The sequence below is a fragment of the Bos javanicus genome, chromosome 8, assembly GCF_032452875.1.
Source record: "Bos javanicus breed banteng chromosome 8, ARS-OSU_banteng_1.0, whole genome shotgun sequence".
Classification (NCBI taxonomy): Eukaryota; Metazoa; Chordata; class Mammalia; order Artiodactyla; family Bovidae; genus Bos; species Bos javanicus.
This window is the reverse complement of record NC_083875.1, coordinates 2,422,807-2,441,690: the sequence shown is the minus strand read 5'-3', so window position 1 is coordinate 2,441,690 and position 18,884 is coordinate 2,422,807. Positions and strand designations below refer to the sequence as shown.

At 46.7% G+C, this 18,884-nt stretch overlaps 1 protein-coding gene and 1 long non-coding RNA gene across 3 annotated transcripts in view; one reads left to right on the top strand and one right to left on the bottom strand.

Annotated features, from left to right (window-relative positions):
- Positions 1-7,755, top strand: part of MFAP3L (microfibril associated protein 3 like) — a 53,266-nt gene extending 45,511 nt beyond the window's left edge. For both annotated transcript variants that reach the window (XM_061424932.1, XM_061424930.1), the window contains exon 3: positions 1,692-7,755. In XM_061424932.1, coding sequence (XP_061280916.1) covers positions 1,692-2,605 — 914 coding nt within the window. In that variant the 3' untranslated portion in view covers positions 2,606-7,755. The remainder of the gene's footprint in view (positions 1-1,691) is intronic.
- Positions 3,051-18,557, bottom strand: LOC133252385 (uncharacterized). Its single transcript, XR_009737898.1, has 2 exons — positions 18,034-18,557; positions 3,051-3,344 (listed from the first exon to the last, which is right to left on the bottom strand). It is a non-coding gene; the product is annotated as an uncharacterized LOC133252385 (long non-coding RNA).
- Between the last annotated feature and the right edge of the window lie 327 nt (positions 18,558-18,884).

Below are 18,884 nucleotides of genomic sequence, written 5' to 3'. Positions count from 1 at the left end.
CCATCTGGGGAGATGGAGGGGCTGCAGAAGACTCAGACCCAAAACCTGAAAGGCAGACCTAGGGTCATGTTTCCTGGGGCCCTGGGGTCGGGTCTTTTGACCTGCGGGTACACAGGCAGATTAAGGATGAACCCCTGCTGCTGCTGCTGCTGCTAAGTCGCTTCAGTCGTGTCCGACTTTGTGCGACCCCAGAGCCCACCAGGCTCCCCCATCCCTGGGATTCTCCAGGCAAGAACACTGGAGTGGGTTGCCATTTCCTTCTCCAATGCATGAAAGTGAAAAGTGAAAGTGAAGTCATTCAGTCGTGTCCGACTCTTCACGACCGCGTGGACTGCAGCCTACCAGGCTCCTCCATCCATGGGGTTCTCCAGGCAAGAGTACTGGAGTGGGGTGCCATTGCCTTCTCCTAGCAAAGATTAGTTCAGATTAAGAACCTGATTCCCAGGGCAGTGCTGGATCCTTTCCAGGCCAGACAGGGAAGAGTTTGTCTCTGTTTCAATACTTTTTATCATGTGTTCTCCATGGTGTGAGGCCTGCTTTCAACCTAATTTGTTGTTCAGTTGCTCAGTCATGCCTGACTCTGCGACCCCATGGACTGTAACCCACTGGGCTCTTCTGTCCACGGGATGCTCCAGGCAGGAATACTGGAGTGGGTTGCCATTTCCTTCTCCATTCAACCTGATGGGTCTATTGTTTATTTGCAAAGCAAAACCAAATTTATATTTATTCACACCCAGCTTCTGAATCTGCACAATGTAAGTGATGTAGTTCATTGTAGAGTCTCTGAATGAATGATTTAAGTCATGTTTCCATCAACTGAGGATAACTTCAATCTCAAATATGAGAAACCCAGGTAAACAATTATAATTTAACTGATTTACTTCCCTGGTGGCTCAGATGGTAAAGAGTCTGCCTGCAGTGCAGGAGACCTGGGTTCAATCCCTCGGTTGGGAAGATCCCTGAAGGAAGGCATGGCAAGCAGTGTTCTTGCCTGGAGAATTTCATGGAGAGAGGAGCCTGGGAGGCTACAGTCCATGGGGTCACAAAGAGTCAGACACTGAGTGACTAACACTTTCACTCTGTTTCTTAGGTTGATCCCAATGTACTTTATATTCTTAATACTTTATAAACAAAAACTTTCCAGTGAACATATATTCTGCAGTATCTGCAGTGCCATGCTCACAGGCAGGGGAGAAAATCAGATGCCACATTAAGGAATTCCCTAGTAATAGCACAGTGTTTTTCCAGACTGACTGTGTTTCTAATTTTTCTCTAGAGTGTGGAATTGCACAGTATGATTTGGTGTTCAGAGTCTAACTTGTTGGGCTTGAATTCGCATCTAGCTCAACTGATTCCTAATTCCAATTCCTGATTCCTTAGAGGCCCCTCCCTCAGTTTCTCTGTCCTATAAAATGGGCTGGTGCTCGTGACTTTTACCTGAGTTCTGTGGATTAAGAACTGTTCCCCTCCCCGTCTGTCGAGGTCACCATTCACTGTCCCCATCGTCAGCAGCAGCAGATCTGGTTGTCGGAGGTGTGCTCAGAGCTCACCGTGCATACCGTCAGTGGTGGAGGGAGGTGTTCACTGTTCACTGCCGGCCTCGGTAGTGGTGTGAGGCACACACAGTGCCACGTGGATGGTCACTGCGGGGAGCGGAGGGCCCAGCTGACCCTGTCCTCCTTCTCCCACAGGAAAGTGGCAGATGCATGACGGCCTCCTGAACATCACCAAGGTGTCCTTCTCAGACCGAGGGAGATACACGTGCATGGCCTCCAACGTGCACGGTTCTGTGAACAACACGGTGACGCTGCGGGTGGTCTTCACGTCGGGCGACATGGGTGTGTACTACATGGTGGTGTGCCTGGTGGCCTTCGCCGTCGTGCTGGTGCTCAACGTCACCCGCCTCTGCATGATGAGCAGCCACCTGAAGAAGACCGAGAAGGCCATCAACGAGTTCTTCCGCACGGAGGGCGCTGAGAAGCTGCAGAAGGCCTTCGAGATCGCTAAGCGCATCCCAATCATCACCTCAGCCAAGACGCTGGAGCTGGCCAAGGTCACGCAGTTCAAGACAATGGAGTTCGCCCGCTACATCGAGGAGCTGGCACGCAGTGTGCCGCTGCCCCCACTCATCATGAACTGCAGGACCATCGTGGAGGAGCTCATGGAAGTGGTGGGCCTGGATGAGCATGGCCACCAGAACTTCGTGCGCCACACGCCTGAGGGCCAGGAGGCCGCAGCCGCCGACGGGGACGAGGTCTACACCATCCCCGACGCCGACTCTGATGCCTCGTCGCTGCACGAGCAGCCCCAGCAGATCGCCATCGAGGTGTCTGTGCACCCCCCAGCCCACCGGGAGCCCTCAGACGACCGGGCCGCCGGGGCCCTCGAGGCCGGAGACGAGGAGGAGGACACCGAGCCGTCGGCCGAGCACTCCCCGGAGTCCGCGGCGCCCTCCACCGAGGTCACGTCAGCAGCGCTGACCTCCGAGGAACCAACGCCCGTCGAGGTGCCGGACCACGTCCTGCCGCCTGGTCTGCTAGAGGCCGCGGAGCCAGCCAGGCCGCGGGACGGAAGCACCCATGTCGTCTATGAAAGCCATGTCTAACAGTGTACCCCCCAACCCTGAAGCTATGCACACCCCGAGATTCAGGGCCACCCCTCGGGACAGATGCAGGCCACCCTCGCCGCTAAGCCTTACCGGAGACGCCAGTCGTAGGTAGGAGTCTGGCCCCGCACGCACGCACGTATGAGTCAGGCCCCCGCACGCACGCCCCAGTCGACCCCCAGCCAAGGGGGATGCGAGCATCGTCGGGGAGCGGGGTGGTGACCTTGGGCAGGTGTCTGTCCACATGACATGAACCTCAGAGGCTCTTCTCCGCCAGATAACCTTAACCGCCGCTGCCCTTTTGGCAGAGAACACTGACTGTCAGAGACTCTGAGTTCACAGCCCTGCCTGGGGCACAGGGCGCCGCTCTTCTTTTGAAAAATGGGTCTGCTAAGGGAGCAGCTGTAGTCCATCCCTCCGCGGCTCTGTTGCACTTTCTTCTCAGTTTTGCCCCATCACTGTCGCTTTATAACCCAGGCATTGTGACTTGAATGCTGACCGTTCCTGCGGGTCTGTTCCCTTGGCCACTCTGTCCTTATTCCCGCCCCCCACCTCCACCGTCTAACGCACACCCCAGACTTTTACCTCCCAGGCTTTGGTGTCAGGGCTGATTCCCACGAGTCATCTTAACATTCCAAAGCAGCTAGCTACCAGCCTCCTGATGTTTGTCGTTTCCCAGGCCTGTCTCCATCGTTGCTTTTTTTGTTCGTTCATTTCCAGTGAAGCTGCTGTGGTGAAACTGAGAGAAGAAAAAAAATAAAACCTTGCCCAGGAATAGCACTTTAATAGCCAAATAAAAATAGGTTTACCCGTCCCATTCTGAGAGCCTTTGGGTGAGCTCAGCTGAGGTTGGAGGGAGACCATGAACTTGAATCTGCCCAGACTGCCCGTGGAAAGCCCTGTTCTTATGTCTGAGCAGTGTCCCCCTCCAAGCCAGCTGCTGCTTCATCTGGAAGGCATGTCACCTCCAGAGACAGAGGCGCCTGAGGAATCTGTTTAAGTGGGGAGCGTGCGGCTCCCGCCACGGCTGCCATGGACCACGGATGTCAGGGGACCCCAATGCTTGGGTTAGGGCAGCAAGCGTGAGGGTCCTGGGGGTCGCCCCACCAGGCCCACTCCTGTTAGCTGCATGGCTGACTTGTCCATCCTTGAAGGGGGCAGAGACAGGTTAGGATAATGGCATCATCATGCCAGCATTCTTGAATTCATTTTTAGCCCCCAAAGAAGGCAGCTGTGTGTGAGGCCAGAGTGATGTTCTAGAAAGAAGCCGAAGCTAGTTGCCTCAGGCCCACACCTCACTGGCCTGTGCTGGTAACCACGGTGGGCTTTGTGCAAGTGGGGGGCACCCCACGCACTCCCCGGCTCCATCTAAGTGCTTCCCTTGCCCACATTACCAAACCAGCATCATCACCCTGCCCTTCTCCACAATTGCTTTCAGGTTTCCACTGTCCTCTGTGGTTCTTCTAACATTTTTTATGCTGAAAATCAGTACTGTTGCAAATTCAAGGAACCAGCTTACAAAACTCAAAGCTTTTTAAGACAGTTGTGGATCTTCTGCCCCCCAAAGCATTAGAGCAACGTCCGCAGTTTAGATGTAACCATGAAAAGGAGAGGTATAACTTCCTTGCCATTTATGAGCAGGAGTGCCATAACCTTGAGGTCGTCATGAGTGTCATGGCCACGTCATGGGTCCACAAAGTTCCCTTGGGCTGCACGGTTGGTGAACAGACCCAAGGCTTAGTCCTCACGTCCTCACTGTCTGCGTGAGTGAGACTTCGCCGCGTCCCTGGGTTGAATCTTTCTCGTCTGCCAAACACGGAGGTGGTACTTGGGTCCCCAGATCCCACCTGGTTCTGACATTTAGAGTTTTGTGGAAAGCTTGTCATCTCCCATGATGGCCCCCCTTACACGAGACAAGGAGTCTTAGGAGCAGAAATGGGCCTGTGATGTTATTAGATGCTTTTGCTGCCAACTTTTTCAGGAAACTCATCTGGGTCTGGAGCTGAGAACAGAGGGCTTGGCTTCAGTGGCTTTTCTATGTAGAGATAACTGATGTGAAAGGTGGTCTGACACACACACAGTTGGGTCAGATTCCTCTTGGCCTCAGATGACCCATTGCCATCAGTTTGGAGTGTCTTGGGTGGTCACCTAAAACATGAGAAGTGAACAGTCCAGAGAAACCTTGACCCCCGCATGGGCTCCCTGGACAAAGGTTTTCTGTATTTGGCCTGTGGAGAAGTTTAATCATACGTCTTAGAATGTAAACATTTTTCCACTTGTGGAGGTCAGCAGATCCTTACCATGGATCTATGCACCCAAAGCCACAATAGGGGGTCCGCAAATAAACTTTTTCCCATTCCGTCCCCTTCTCCCTCCACCGAAACCCACATACAGGTTTCCACGTGGAAATGACAGGAGAAGGCATCTCCCACCTGGATGTCGGATACAGATAGTTAAACACAGGCAGATTTTTCTTAAAGCAGGAGCAGAACTGAGTGACCAAAGAATGTTTTCAGGTTGGTTTTAGCTTCTTTAGACTGGGGAGATTATGTAGATTTTTAAAATGTTCCCCTTTAAGGCATCAGAAAGCTCTTGATAGAATAATATTAATAGCCAACCAGAGATGAGGCTGGCTTACCACAAAGATGTCTCTGTCTCTTCTTGTTTATGCTATAGCTTCTTTACGAAATAGAAATGCTCTCCCACTAGAATACGGGACAGAGACAGTCTCATGACTTTCACCTGGTTTTTCAAAGATAAATTGTTCAGCTTCATAGAAATTTATAGAAGTATGGCTACATATGGCTCTTTGGGGCAGTTTTGCAGCTTAACACTGAATCCCAAGCCATGTCCCTTGGGTCTTAGGTCATTCTTCTCAAAAGCAAGCAGTTTCTGGTTTCCAAGTCAGCTGGTCATATCTATAACAATTTTTTTTCTTGAAGTTCTGAAAATGATTCAGATATGTGTGCATATTTAATTCACTGCAATGACCTATAAACTTGGATGGTATTTATTCTAAATGGGGGAAAAACAATTTTATATTGCAAATCTATGTAATTTATAATGGTTTTGTTTTATATATATTTTCATATCTTTAGGGCACATCTACTATTCTCATCTTTTTGTATATCATACTTGACAAAACGAGATACTAATACTTGACTAAATCTCTAGGAACCAAATGTGACATCTGTAACATATAGAAATCGCTCTAGAAACACCTGAATGTCCTCGCTCGTCCTGAGCATTACTGTACTGTCATTACACCCAGAATGATTGCTGATGGGCGTTTGTGTTTTTTTCCCCAAAGCCAAGGCCAAAAGTCCTGACCTCCCACACAGTGGAGTCTGGAATCCTTTGCTTCTTTATTGTGTGTTTCATTTTTAACTGTAGACATCTGTGTTGTTCAGACTTCCTTTGAAGGGCACATGTGATAAGAAAGCAGTTTGGTGGAGACTGGGCTTGAATGATGGCTATGTAGCTTATTCACTGGACTGATAACATTTCAAATATAATACATGGATTGTTACTTATTGGTAACCTTGAATCTGTTCAGCTCTTTAGCCCATGAAGAAAGCGTAAGGCAGAAAGAATGTTTGCCTGTTTTGAACAGATAGCCTCTAAATGTAGTGCCACCGACACAAACCAGCTCAACCCTAGAGACCCCAATCCCTGCTGGCTGAGGAGCTGTTTCAGAAAGGCAAACCAGCCCACCTGTATGTGCAGGTTGAATTTCAGTCTTATACCAGGGCTTCCCTGGTGTCTCATACAGTAAAAAATCTGCCTACAACACGGGAGACCTGGGTTCAGTCCCTGGGTGGGGAAGATCCCCTGGAGAAGGGAATGGCAACCCACGCCAGTATTCTTGCCTGGGGAATCCCATGGATGGAGGACCCTAGCAGGCTTCAGTCCACGGGGTCACAAAGAGGCGGACACGACTGTGTGACTGCCACTTTTACTTTTTCACCAGTGCTCAAACTCCTCACAGCCCCAGTCGTTCTGTGAACAGGGGTTTCGTCTCAGTGTTTCATTGGGTGAGAAAACACAGCATTTCACGTATCTTTCAGATACTCTATTTTATACTCAGCACAGTTCAATGACTACCCAGTATCCATCTTCACACACCCTTTTTGCATTTCCTTTACGTCATAATCCCTGTTTCTGTTCTGGCTCTTTAGACTAATTCATTGGTACTCTTTAAATAGCCACCAAATCTCATTGTATAGTCACCCACATATTTTGATCTCTGTTGTTTCCAAGGTTGGGTGTCTCTAGTGGCTCAGCAGTAAAGAATCCACCTGCAATGCAGGAAATGCGAGTTTGATCCCTGGGTAGGGAAGATCCCCTGGAGAAGGGAATGGCAACCCACTCCAGTATTCTCACCTGGAGAATCCCATGGACAGAGGAGACTGGCGGGCTACAGGGGCAAAGAGTTGGATAAAACTTAGCAACTAAACCACCACCATCTTCAAGGTATTAGTCATTTTTACATTCACCTATTCATTGTAAAATCCTCTAGTAGATAACAAAGTTCATCTTCCTAATGACTTATAGGGTTTCTACAGTGATTAACAAGATCTGGATTAAACAAATCAGTGGTGGGGTGAAAAATCAAATAAAATTGCTTATTTTGCTTTCTGAAAGACTGAGTGTCTGTTATACAAGAAAATATCATATGACAGTGATAATGACCTTTAATTAAGACTTTTTCAGAGATGTCGTTTGTAAGAGGTCTAATGCTCAGAATGCCACCACCAAACTTAAAGCTCATAGAGAATGTAAAAATAAAGCAAATAGGTCTAAGAATATTCCTGCATAAATTGTTTTTATTTAATGAAGAATGTAAACCTTCAGTGTATCTCTCAGACACCCTGGCGCTGCTCACAGAAGGTGCTGCCACTTACCTTTGATGTGCTGTCCCTCTGGTTCTGAATGTCCGTTGTTAAAACTGGGAACTAAGATGGAAAAATGTATCTGGGTGGAAATGTCACTCCGTTGATTTGTGAGCTATAAATGTTCACCTTTTTAAAATAATTTAAATGTATAAACAAATGATTAATATTTAATTTGATATAGCAGCAAAAAAAAAAAAAAACATGTGAGCCATCCTGTACTTTGGTTGTTGCTTTAATAAAGGATTTGCACAGGTGTGCCGAGCGTGCCATGTCCCTGGTCAAGGCTGTGTGCATGTGGCCTGATTTACTTTTTACTTGTGTAAGAAGTATGTGGGCAGTGTGCATCCCTACCTTTTGCATCTGTGGCATATCTTAGGGGAAATGGGGTAAAGGAAGTAATTTTCATGTGAATCTACAAACTTTATCCAAAGTCAAAAATCTTAACTCTGTCCTAACGAACTTGATGGCCATTTATTTATATCAAGAGGGAATTTTAACATGTAACATCAAGCTGATTGCAGAAGATCCGCAAAGACCAGGAAACTCACCCAAGAGAAGGTGTTAGTTGCAGACCTCACGCAGAAACCTGAGAGCACTCAGTTCAGGCCAGATTGCTCTGAACGTGCCCAATGAGAGTTCTCAAAGCTGGGTTCCTCTCAGATAAGCTGAGATTGTTGTTCAGCTGCTAAGTGGTGTCTGACTCTGTGACCCCATGGACTGCATCACACCAGGCTTCCTTGTCCTTCACTATCTCCCGGATTTTGCTCAGATTGATGTCCATTGGCTCGGTGATGCCATCCAACCATTTCATCCTCTGTCACCAGCTTCTTTTCTTGCCCTCAGTCTTTCCCTGCATCAAGGTCTTTTCTAATGAGTCACCAGTTCACATCAGGTGGCCAAAGTATTCAAGCTTCAGCATCAGTCCTTCTAGTGAATATTCAGGGTTGAGATAAGGCTGTGTATATGAGACAAGACTGAACAACACCAGATGGAAAAGAAATTAAATTTTGATACAATCTGAAGAGGCAAACAAAATTTTGAGTGGGTTACCCAATAAACTATGCACATAACTAATATCTGTAAGTTCTTCAAACAAAACAGGCTTTAAGAGAACTGCAGTGGCATTATGGAAACTTTAACAAATGTGCCATTAGGGAAGAGAAAATAGGAAAGTTTTGTCCTAACTGTGTAATGTTGACTGGTAGATATTTTCAGATTCAGGACAAACAGCTGCTAATTTTTGTGCTTTTATTTTTAACAGGTTTTGGAATAGTCCATTCTTTCATGGGCCTTAATCAAAAGAGCCTAGGTAAGGCTTCATCTGAGGGATTTTCAAGTGTTTAGTCACAGAGTTGGAAATTAAATGTCAGGTTTTCTGATTTCCCTATCTTTTAAGGCAGAGTAGCTAACACACATGGTTCCTCTCTACTTGAAAACCACTGGTGAAGCGGAGCCCTTGACCGCATGGAGGACATACTCTGGTGTTGGTAGGTTTTAAGTGCCAAGTCAAAAATCTTAAAAATGGTGCTACACTGGTCCTTGTCCAGCCATTTGGAACAGAAAGCATGAGTTTGTCCTGCCACAATGAAGCCATCCTTTTACCATCAACCTAAAAAGACAGTTATAAATGTATTTGTGTCGAAGAGAGGATTACCAAAAAATGTGGGTGCTCCTGACACCACTAAGGCTTCCCAACTGGCTCAGACGGTAAAGAATCTGCTGGCAATGCAGGAAACGCGGGTTCGATCCCTGGGTCTGAAAGATCCCCTGGAGAAGGGAATGGCTACCCACTCCAGTATTCTTGCCTGGGAAATCCCATGGACAAAGGAGCCTGGTAGGCTACAGTCCATGGGGCTGCAAGGAGTCGGACACGACTGAGCCACTAGCACTTTCACTTCACTGGCACCACTATGTTAATTACAGATCACGTGGCTCACACTCTTTTGAGTTTAGATGGTTTCTGCCAGCGGGGTGTTGGAGGCAGAAGTCAAATGATTCTGGTGCTCCCTCGGCCCCTGAGATACCCTGAGGCTGCAGTTCATTAAATAGAAAGATAGTTCAATGGCTAGAAAAATGAAAGAATCAGCAGATGATTGAAATGAAAGCTCAGTAGATGAGTATGTTTTGGAAAGACCATTAGAACTGACGTGCTGAAAGAAATGTGGGCTTCCCAGGTGGCTCAGTGGTAAAGAATCTACCTGCAATGCAGGAGACGCAGGTTCAATCCCTAGGTGGGGAAGATCCCCTGGAGGAGGAAATGGCAACCCACTCCAGTATTCTTGCCTGGGAAATCCCACAGACAGAGGAGCTGGTAGGCTACAGTCCATGTGATCACAAAAGAGTTGGATGTGACTTAGCAACTAAACAACAAACAAAAATTGAATGAAGTATATGTATGTGTTTGTGGTTTATTGAGGTATTTTTAAATAACAGGTGAAGTAAAGCCTGTACCAACTGCATTTAACTATTAGGTAACATGAAGATGCCAAGAGTAAGAATTTTCTTAAGATATTAACTCATATTAAATAAGCTAAAAAATAAGCACAAAGGCTGATAGCATATGAATTTTTCAACAAGCAAATTTCTTGTGATGTTTTTCTTAGAGAGTTTTCTTATAATGAACTTAATTTTAAAGCTCATTTATGGAATAGAGATCCCCGTGAATCATGCAAAAAATCACCTGTACATTGACCTTTAGCTAGATTAAGGGATTTTTGTTGTTGTTCAGTTTACAACATCTATTTCTTGAAAGTTCTCATGACTCCTGTGAAGCTCAGGTGCATTGGAGACCCCGAGGGGATCCGTGTCTCTGACTCTTAAGTCTGATAGATTATTACACCTGCTGTGGCACACTTATTCCTCCCAGCCATTTGATGAGGTGACTAAAGTTGTCCCAAAGCTTTAAAAGTACTCTTAATTCTAAACATTAAGGTTTTTACATGAAGTGGGGAAAAAAAGACAAGTTCGTTTGAACAAAGAGAAGTCTTCAGTTCCAGCTGGTCACGTGGCCCTCACCGTGGGGTGATGTCTCCTGTCTTTCCTGCCATAGCATTCCTTACCCTCTGGGCCAGAGGACGAGGCTATTATGCATGAAGTAAATGGCTTGATTACAGATAGAGACTGTGAGAAAATTCATCCACCATGTATTAGGCCCTTGAACATAAAAGAGGTGCATTTTAATGTTGGCTGTATTTAAAATTATTTTAAACCTGAAGCTTTACAAAAGTTAGAATCTGGCACCAGATGACACAACTCTTATGGCAGAAAGTGAAGAACTAAAGAGACTCTTGATGAAAGTGAAAGAGGAGAGTGAAAAAGTTGGCTTAAAAGTCAACATTCAGAAAATTAAGATCATGGCATCCAGTCCCATCACTTCATGGCAAATAGATGGAGAAACACTGGAAACAGTGACTGACTTATTTTGGGGGGCTCCCAAATCACTACAGATAGTGACTGCAGCCATGAAATTAAAAGACGCTTGCTCCTTGGAGGAAAAGTTATGACCAACCTAGACAGCATATTAAACAGCAGAGACATTACTTTGCCAACAAAATATGGTTTAAAGCTGTGGTTTTTCCAATAGTCATGAATGGATGTGAGAGTTGGACTATAAAGAAAGCTGAGCACAGATGAATGATGCTTTTGAACTGTGGTATTGGAGAAGACTCTTGAGAGTCCCTTGGACTGCAAGGAGATCCAACCAGTCCATCCTCAAGGAGATCAGTCCTAAATATTCATTGGAAGGACTAATGTTGAGGCTGAAACTCCAATACTTTGGCCACCTGATGCAAAGAACTGACTCAGTGGAAAACACCCTGATGCTGAGAAAGATTGAAGGCGGGAGGAGAAGGGGATGACACAGGCGGGAGGAGAAGGGGACGACAGAGGATGAGATGGTTGGATGGCATCACCAACTCAATACACATGAGTTTGGGTAGGCTCCAGGAGTTGGTGATGAAAAGGGAAGCCTGGCGCGTTGCAGTCCATGGGATTGCAAAGAGTCAGACACAACTAAACTGAACTGAACCACATCTGTGGGCTTCCTGCTGGCTCAGTGGTAAAGAATCTGCCTGCCAGTGCAGGAGACTCAAGTTCAATCCCTGGGTCAGGAAGATCCCCTGGAGAAGGGAATGGCAACCCACTCCAGTATTCCTGCCTGGAGAATCCCATAGACAGAGGAGCCTGACAGGCTACAGTCCATGGTGTCGCAAAACAGTCAGACACAGCTCAGCAACTAAACAATAACAACAACCATATTTGTAGATTAGATTACTTCTATTAGTAGAAGTCATTTTGAAAGTGTTACGACCTTAGAAATTTAAATTTGTAGGAGAAAAGAAAGGTGACGGCTGATGTGAGGAATCTGGGATCATTACATTTTTTTTATGTGCAGAATATAACTATCCTAGCTTTTTGTCATTACAGTAATTATTGAGATACATTAGTGATATTTATGAAATTCTGCCGGGTGGGTCCTAGAAAAAAAATTTAACATGTCTTTAAAAATACTTATAGATGGATAATTCTTACATCGTGCTATTCTATGTTTCCTTCTCCCATCCCATAATGGGTTAGAGGTGATTGAGTTAAATATATTTTACTTTCTGTGCATCCTTTGAAGTTTGGAACTGCTGTGTCTGACACAGGCTCACTAACTCAGTAACCCGACTACCATATTAATCAAAGATTTTACTCCCAATCATCTTGAATCAGTAAGAGACTTTAAGAATGACTCTAGAAGCAGGACAGCGGTGTAATCATCTTATGATCTAGAAATGCTCTTGTCGGTAGCTGAAAATGGAAGGTTTTGTGGAGCAGAAGACGATGATGCCATGCTCACAGACTGGATGTTTGGATCCCCTCAGAAACCAGGGAAATCCCAAACCCCAGCGTGATGTATTTGGCCATGAGGCCTCTGGAGGGTAGTGAGGTTGTGAGGGTGGAGCCCTCAGGAATGGGGTTTGTGTCCTTAGAAAAGAGGCCCAGAGGGCTCCAAGGACACAGCGAGAAGACAGCCATCTCTGAACCACGAAGCCGGCCTCAGCAAACAGTGCATCTTCAGAGCCTTGGTTACAAACTCTGCAGCCTCCAGAACCGTGAGCAATGAATGTTTTTTGTTTAAGCTGCCAGTGTGTGATAATCAGACTTTCTATGCTGAGAATTCTGGGTGCCTGTGGGGTTGTAAGAAACAGCACAGAGAGATGTCATGTACACTTGACCAGTTCCCCCAGGGGTCACCTCTTAACAGAAGCATCGTACACCATCACAGTCGGGGCCCCAACACTGGAGCAGTCTCCAGTGTCGACCAGGTGGCTCTGGTTTTACACACTGTGTGTGTGTGTGTGCATGTAGTTCTGTGACACTTCACCACATGTGTATGTCTGCACATCCACCACCACCACCTCCAAGACACAGAAATTCCAGGAGGTCAAGGATCCCTCAGTTTCCCTTTGATAACCACACCTTCCTCCTTCCCACCCAGAACACACTTTTTTTTTTTTTAATATGCAGTAAACTTAATTAGATAACAAGTTTCTCTGGAACCAACTGTAATCAGTGTGTTTTTCCAATAGTAGTTGTTCAGTGTCTCAGTCGTGTCCAACTGTGCGACCCCATGGACTACAGCACACCAAGCTTCACTGTCTTTCACTATCTCCCTGAGTTTGCTCATCTCACACACTAGGAAAGTAATGCTCAAAATTCTCCAAGCCAGGCTTCAGCAATACGTGAACCATGAACTTTCTGATGTTCAAGCTGGTTTTAAAAAAGGCAGAGGAACCAGAGATCAAATTGCCAAAATCTGCTGGATCATGGAAAAAGCAAGAGAGTTCCAGAAAAACATCTATTTCTGCTTTATTGACTATGCTAAAGCCTTTGACTGTGTGGATCACAATAAACTGTGGAAAATTCTGAAAAGAGATGGGAATACCAGACCACCTGACCTGCCTCTTGAGAAATCTGTATGCAGGTTAGGAAGCAACAGTTAGAACTGGACATGGAACAACAGACTGGTTCCAAATAGGAAAAGGAGTATGTCCAGGCTGTGTATTGTCACCCTGCTTATTTAACTTCTATGCAGAGTACATCATGAGAAACGCTGGACTGGAAGAAACACAAGCTGGAATCAAGATTGCCGGGAGAAATATCAATAGCCTCAGATATGCAGATGATACCACCCTTATGGCAGAAAGTGAAGAGGAACTCAAAAGCCTTTTGATGAAAGTGAAAGTGGAGAGTGAAAAAGTTGGCTTAAAGCTCAAAATTCAAAAAACGAAGATCATGGCATCTGGTCCCATCACTTCATGGGAAATAGATGAGGAAACAGTGGAAACAGTGTCAGACTTTATTTTTTGGGGTTCCAAAATCACTGCAGATGGTGACTGCAGCCATGAAATTAAAAGACACTTACTCCTTGGAAGGAAAGTTGTGACCAACCTAGATAGCATATTGAAAAGCAGAGACATTACTTTGCCAACAAAGGTCCATCTAGTCAAGGCTATGGTTTTTCCAATGGTCATGTATGGATGTGAGAGTTGGACTGTGAAGAAGGCTTAGTGCCAAAGAATTGATGCTTTTGAACTGTGGTGTTGGAGAAGACTCTTGAGAGTCCCTTGGACTGCAAGGAGATCCAACCAGTCCATTCTGAAGGAGATCAGCCCTGGGATTTCTTTGGAAGGAATGATGCTAAAGCTGAAACTCCAGTACTTTGGCCACCTCATGCAAAGAGTTGACTCATTGGAAAAGACTCTGATGCTGGGAGGGATTGGGGGCAGGAGGAGAAGGGGCCGACAGAGGATGAGATGGCTGGATGGCATCACTGACTCGATGGACGTGAATCTGAGTGAACTCTGGGAGTTGGTGATGGACAGGGAGGCTTGGCGTGCTTCAGTTCATGGGGTCGCAAAGAGTCAGATACAACTAAGTGACTGGACTGAACTGAACTGATTGAGTCAGTGATGCCATCCAACCATCTCATCCTCTGTCACCTCCTGCCCTCAATCTTTTCCCAGCATCCGGGTCTTTTCCAATGAGTCGACTCTTCCCATAAGGGGGCCAAGATATTGAAGCTTCAGCTTTAGCATCATATTTTCCAATAGAAATAAGAGTGCAGATTTCTGTTTCTTGGTGTCTGAGTTCCTGTTGCTTTAGAAATTCTGGTTCAATGTAGGCAGACAGGTGTGGTTTCTGAAACCAAGGAAAGACCACCAGACACATGAGTCCCTGGAAAGCCCTTGAGAAGGAGGGGCTCAAGGCAGGTGTCTTGTTGGCAGGGTCCTCGGACTCCCAGATCACAGCCTGCACCCGAGTGCGGCCGGAAGATGCAGAGCAGCAAACAGAGGCGTGGGGGCTCTGTGCCTTGGCGAGTCTCAGAGATAATGTCCTCCCTCCACAAGGGCGACATATACTCCAGAAGTTCCACAGCTAAGGCACAGAGTGGTAACGGTCAGTGGGAAAGGCTCGGACACCTTCTGACGCTGCTGATCTCGTTAGCCTCCCCAGGGTAAGACAGGAGCTGGAGAGCAGTGCCAGTCCCCAGCCTGTCACTTCTGATGTCACATTAGGAAAGCATGAATGCCAGTTACCGTCTCAGGTGTTGAGACCAGGATAGCTGGCCACAGTTAAAGGTCCTCTGCCCAACCCAGGAAAGTGTAGGAGACAGCTTCCAGAACAGGATCATCTGATGAGCCTTGAAGAGTCCTCATTCAAAGCCACTGAAATGGCACCAGGAAAGATTCCTTCGTTCCAGATAACATTGTTCTACTGTGCAAATACCCGGACTTGTAATCACATCAGGCATTATGGATAAGTGGTCTGGATTGGTTTACTCCAGTGATTTTACCTACCAAGCAGCTGAAATCTGAGTGCCCAGGACTCAGATCATGGAGGAGAGTGGGGAGGAGGGATGAAGGTCCCAAGGGGACTTCTGGGAGGCCAGCCACGGCTGGAGGACCTGAGCAGCCTGATCTGGATGCCAACCTCTTGAAAGCTTCAAAGGAGCTGCCTGAAGGAAGCAGAGGGAAACTGAGAAACCGATCTCTGTACTGTTAGCCAGCCTGGATAAAAGTGAATTTTTAAAATATGCCAGCTGGTAAATGCATTAGCTTGTGTGAATCCATTATTAAAATTACAGAAATTACACTCCTTGGGCTTCCCTGGTGGCTCAGATGGTAAAGAAACTGGCTGCAATGCAGGAGGCCAGTGTTCAATCCCTGGGTTGGGGAGATCCCCTGGAGAAGGGAATGGCTACCCACCTAATTTCTAGCCAAGAAACCTCCAGTTTAGGTCCTGGTCATCTCCTCGGTGACATGAACCCCAATGCCCAAAGTGTTTTGTGCTAAGCTAATCAGTGGGCTCCTGTTACAGAACTCAGGTTATTAAACCATTTCTAAGAAATGATGCCCTGTGGTAGTGGGGAGGGCAGACTTCCCTTTAAGGAGCAACACTGAAGCCTCTTTCAAATGTTTGTTTATTTTGACTGTGATGCATTAATTGGAATATTTTGTCTCCATCAAGATCGAAAGTGTCTTTTTCATAACTGCCGCTGCAGTAACCTTGCTGTTGTGTTTTCCACTCTGGGCAAAACACCAAGTCTGCACACCTCAGTCTAACCATGATGTTCAGATGTGTTATCTAAGTTTAACTGTGTTTCCTGCGCACAGGCTGTTATGTCACAGCCTTACGAAATTATTTATGCCCATTCATCAACACTGAGATGGAACATTTCCTGTCAATTTTCATGTCAGACTATTTAGATAAAGCTGGAAAGAAAGTGAAAGTGTTAGTCGCTGAGTCCTGTCCGACCCTTGGCAACCACATAGACTATAGCCCGCCAGTCTCCTCTGTCTCGGGATTTCCCAGGCAGGAATACTGGAGCGGGTTCCCTTCTCCAGGGGATCTTTCCTACCCAGGGATCAAACCCGAGTCTCCTGTGTTGCAGGCAGATTCTTTACTGTCTGAGCCACCAGATACACCTGGGTAAACCCTTAAGTCTTTTCTTTGGTTTCCCCTTTATAACAGGACACCCCTCTTCCTCCCTGTCCTACAGGCAGTGTAGCCCAAAAGATGGTCCCATGTTCTGAAGAACGAAATAGTTGAGTCATTTTCCCTGAGACCGTAGGAGATTCTCCAGCTACCAGACAGAGCTCTGTGCAGATAACAACCATGTCTGAACCCCCACAGTGCTCCCAGCAGAAGCAGAAAGATGCCAAGCCTCTAGTCAACATTAAATGAAAACAAACACGTCTTGCAGCTAATTAGGATCTATTGGTAATGGATTAAATGTCTTCATTCACAGGGCCCAGTGAAGGATAAAATGTACATTTTGAAGAATCTCTTTGAAGCTAAAACCATGCTTGTAGAGTCTTCCCCCATTCTCAGGATGGGGTAGATTTCTTTTTCAAAAAATGGAATATAACTCTTCTCTTTCTGTCAACTTTAACTTAATATATATCTTTTAAAGGGATGTTTAAAGGTCTTTTGTCCACTCTGGGGCTGTCTTGGTGAGACCGCTTTCCACAATTAGAAACCTGCGGTGAATTCAAGAAAAAGGAACAGTCACACTGGAATCACCTCTGTGTTTTCATGCCGTGTTCTCTGCGGGCACTTTTCAGATCCTGGAGGGTTAAGTAAAATAAAAGCGCAGCCTTTCTGCAGCTCAGGGACTGGCGGGGACAGCCCCCTTGCCCTCGGGAGAGGTTACAGCTTAACTGCCCAGGCTGCCCTGACTGCCTCCTGGGTTTCTTTTAATCTCAAACAAAATTCTCATGGAGGATCCCATTCCAGAAGCCCATCCTGCACTCTCCTTCAGCCTTTGCCAGGATAGACCCACCCCGGAGGAAAAGGAACCACACACAACTGAGAGCTTTAAATGCTCCCTAAACAACCAGGGGTGTGTCCTCTCCCTGACCTGCTTTCAGGGCACAAACAGGGCAGCACTGCCCGCTGGCCTTGTTGGAGGAGCAGGACGACACGCCTTATTATGTGAGGAAATTATTTCAGGGTTGAGGAGGCCCTGGACAGGGCACAGCAGGCACGTCATCCCAGGGCCATAATCCCTGCTGATCTGTCTCAGAAACAGCAGCTATGGAGCTTCCCTGGGGACCCAGAGATTGAGAATCCGCCTGCCGGTGCAGGAGACGCGGGTTCGATCCCTGGTCAGGGAAGACCCCACATGCGCTGCAAGTACTGAGCCTGTGCTCTGGAGTCAGGAGCCGAGTCAGTTACTGAGCCCACGGGCCCTGGGCTCCGCAACAAGGGAAGCCACTGCATTGAGAAGCCAGAGCACCGCAATGAAGAGCAGCCCCCACGAGCCACAACTAGAGAAAAGTCCCGCGAACAACGAAGACCCAGCACAGCCTAAAATAAATAAATACAGTTATCTTTCTTAAAAAGAAGCAACTGTGGAAAATCAAGAGGATGGTCCTGTAAAGGCAGAACTGCGTCACCACGGGGCACATGCGCACACTTGCTGTGGGGAGGCTGACATCTGAATTGTGAGAATCCCTGTCAACGCCTTCACCCCGCGTCACCTACCTGGGCAGAAACGCACCCACGACTGGATCGGCCAGATCTCGGTCTTGGTTCCAACGCCAGCTTTCCATCTGAAGGTTGAGTAACAATCCAGAGGCAGTGGTGAACGGGGAATTCCTGGCCAGATTCTACACGTTTCTGCCAGGCTCCGGGGCAGCCAAATGGCCACACTCCCCTGTGATGTCTGGTTCTGTAATCGCTGCCGCCCGGATCCAAGACAGGCGCGGATCCCGAGCTCTGTCCGCCCGTCATCTGGCAGACCTCAGTCCTGCTGACCTCAGTCCTGCTGACCTCAGCCCTGCCCACCCCTTGGCAAATCCCCTTTCCTGATATTTACAATCATGGAGGCTAACCCCTAGGTGTTACTTAATTACAGGGCAGACATCTTTTTGATCCTTTGTAACTCAACTTTCCTCTGCTTCTTGACTGTGTGTCTCTGAGCTGCCTTTATCCCCACTGGATGTGGAACCAAAATAGGCCCAGCTGGTTTTTACTTTTATGCAAATACTGTGCAAATAAAATCTTAATTGCTCTTACTGAATACTCAAGAATTCTGTTTCGCCAGTTATCAAGTGCTTACTTTGTAAATGGTCCTTAAACTGAGTCAAAATAAATCCTACTCTATTATCTGGTTACCTTATCTGCTTACCCAATAAGCAGTAAGTTCATGGAAATGAATAGGGTTTATTTACTCTATGGTTTTCCTGATCTGATAACCTCTGGATCTACTTCTATTTTATACTGTGTATTAAATTTAAGCTGTCTGACTCTTGTGACCCTATGGAATGTAGCCCACCAGACTCCTCTATTCATAAGGATTCTCCAGACAAGAATTCTGGAGTGAGTTGCCAGGC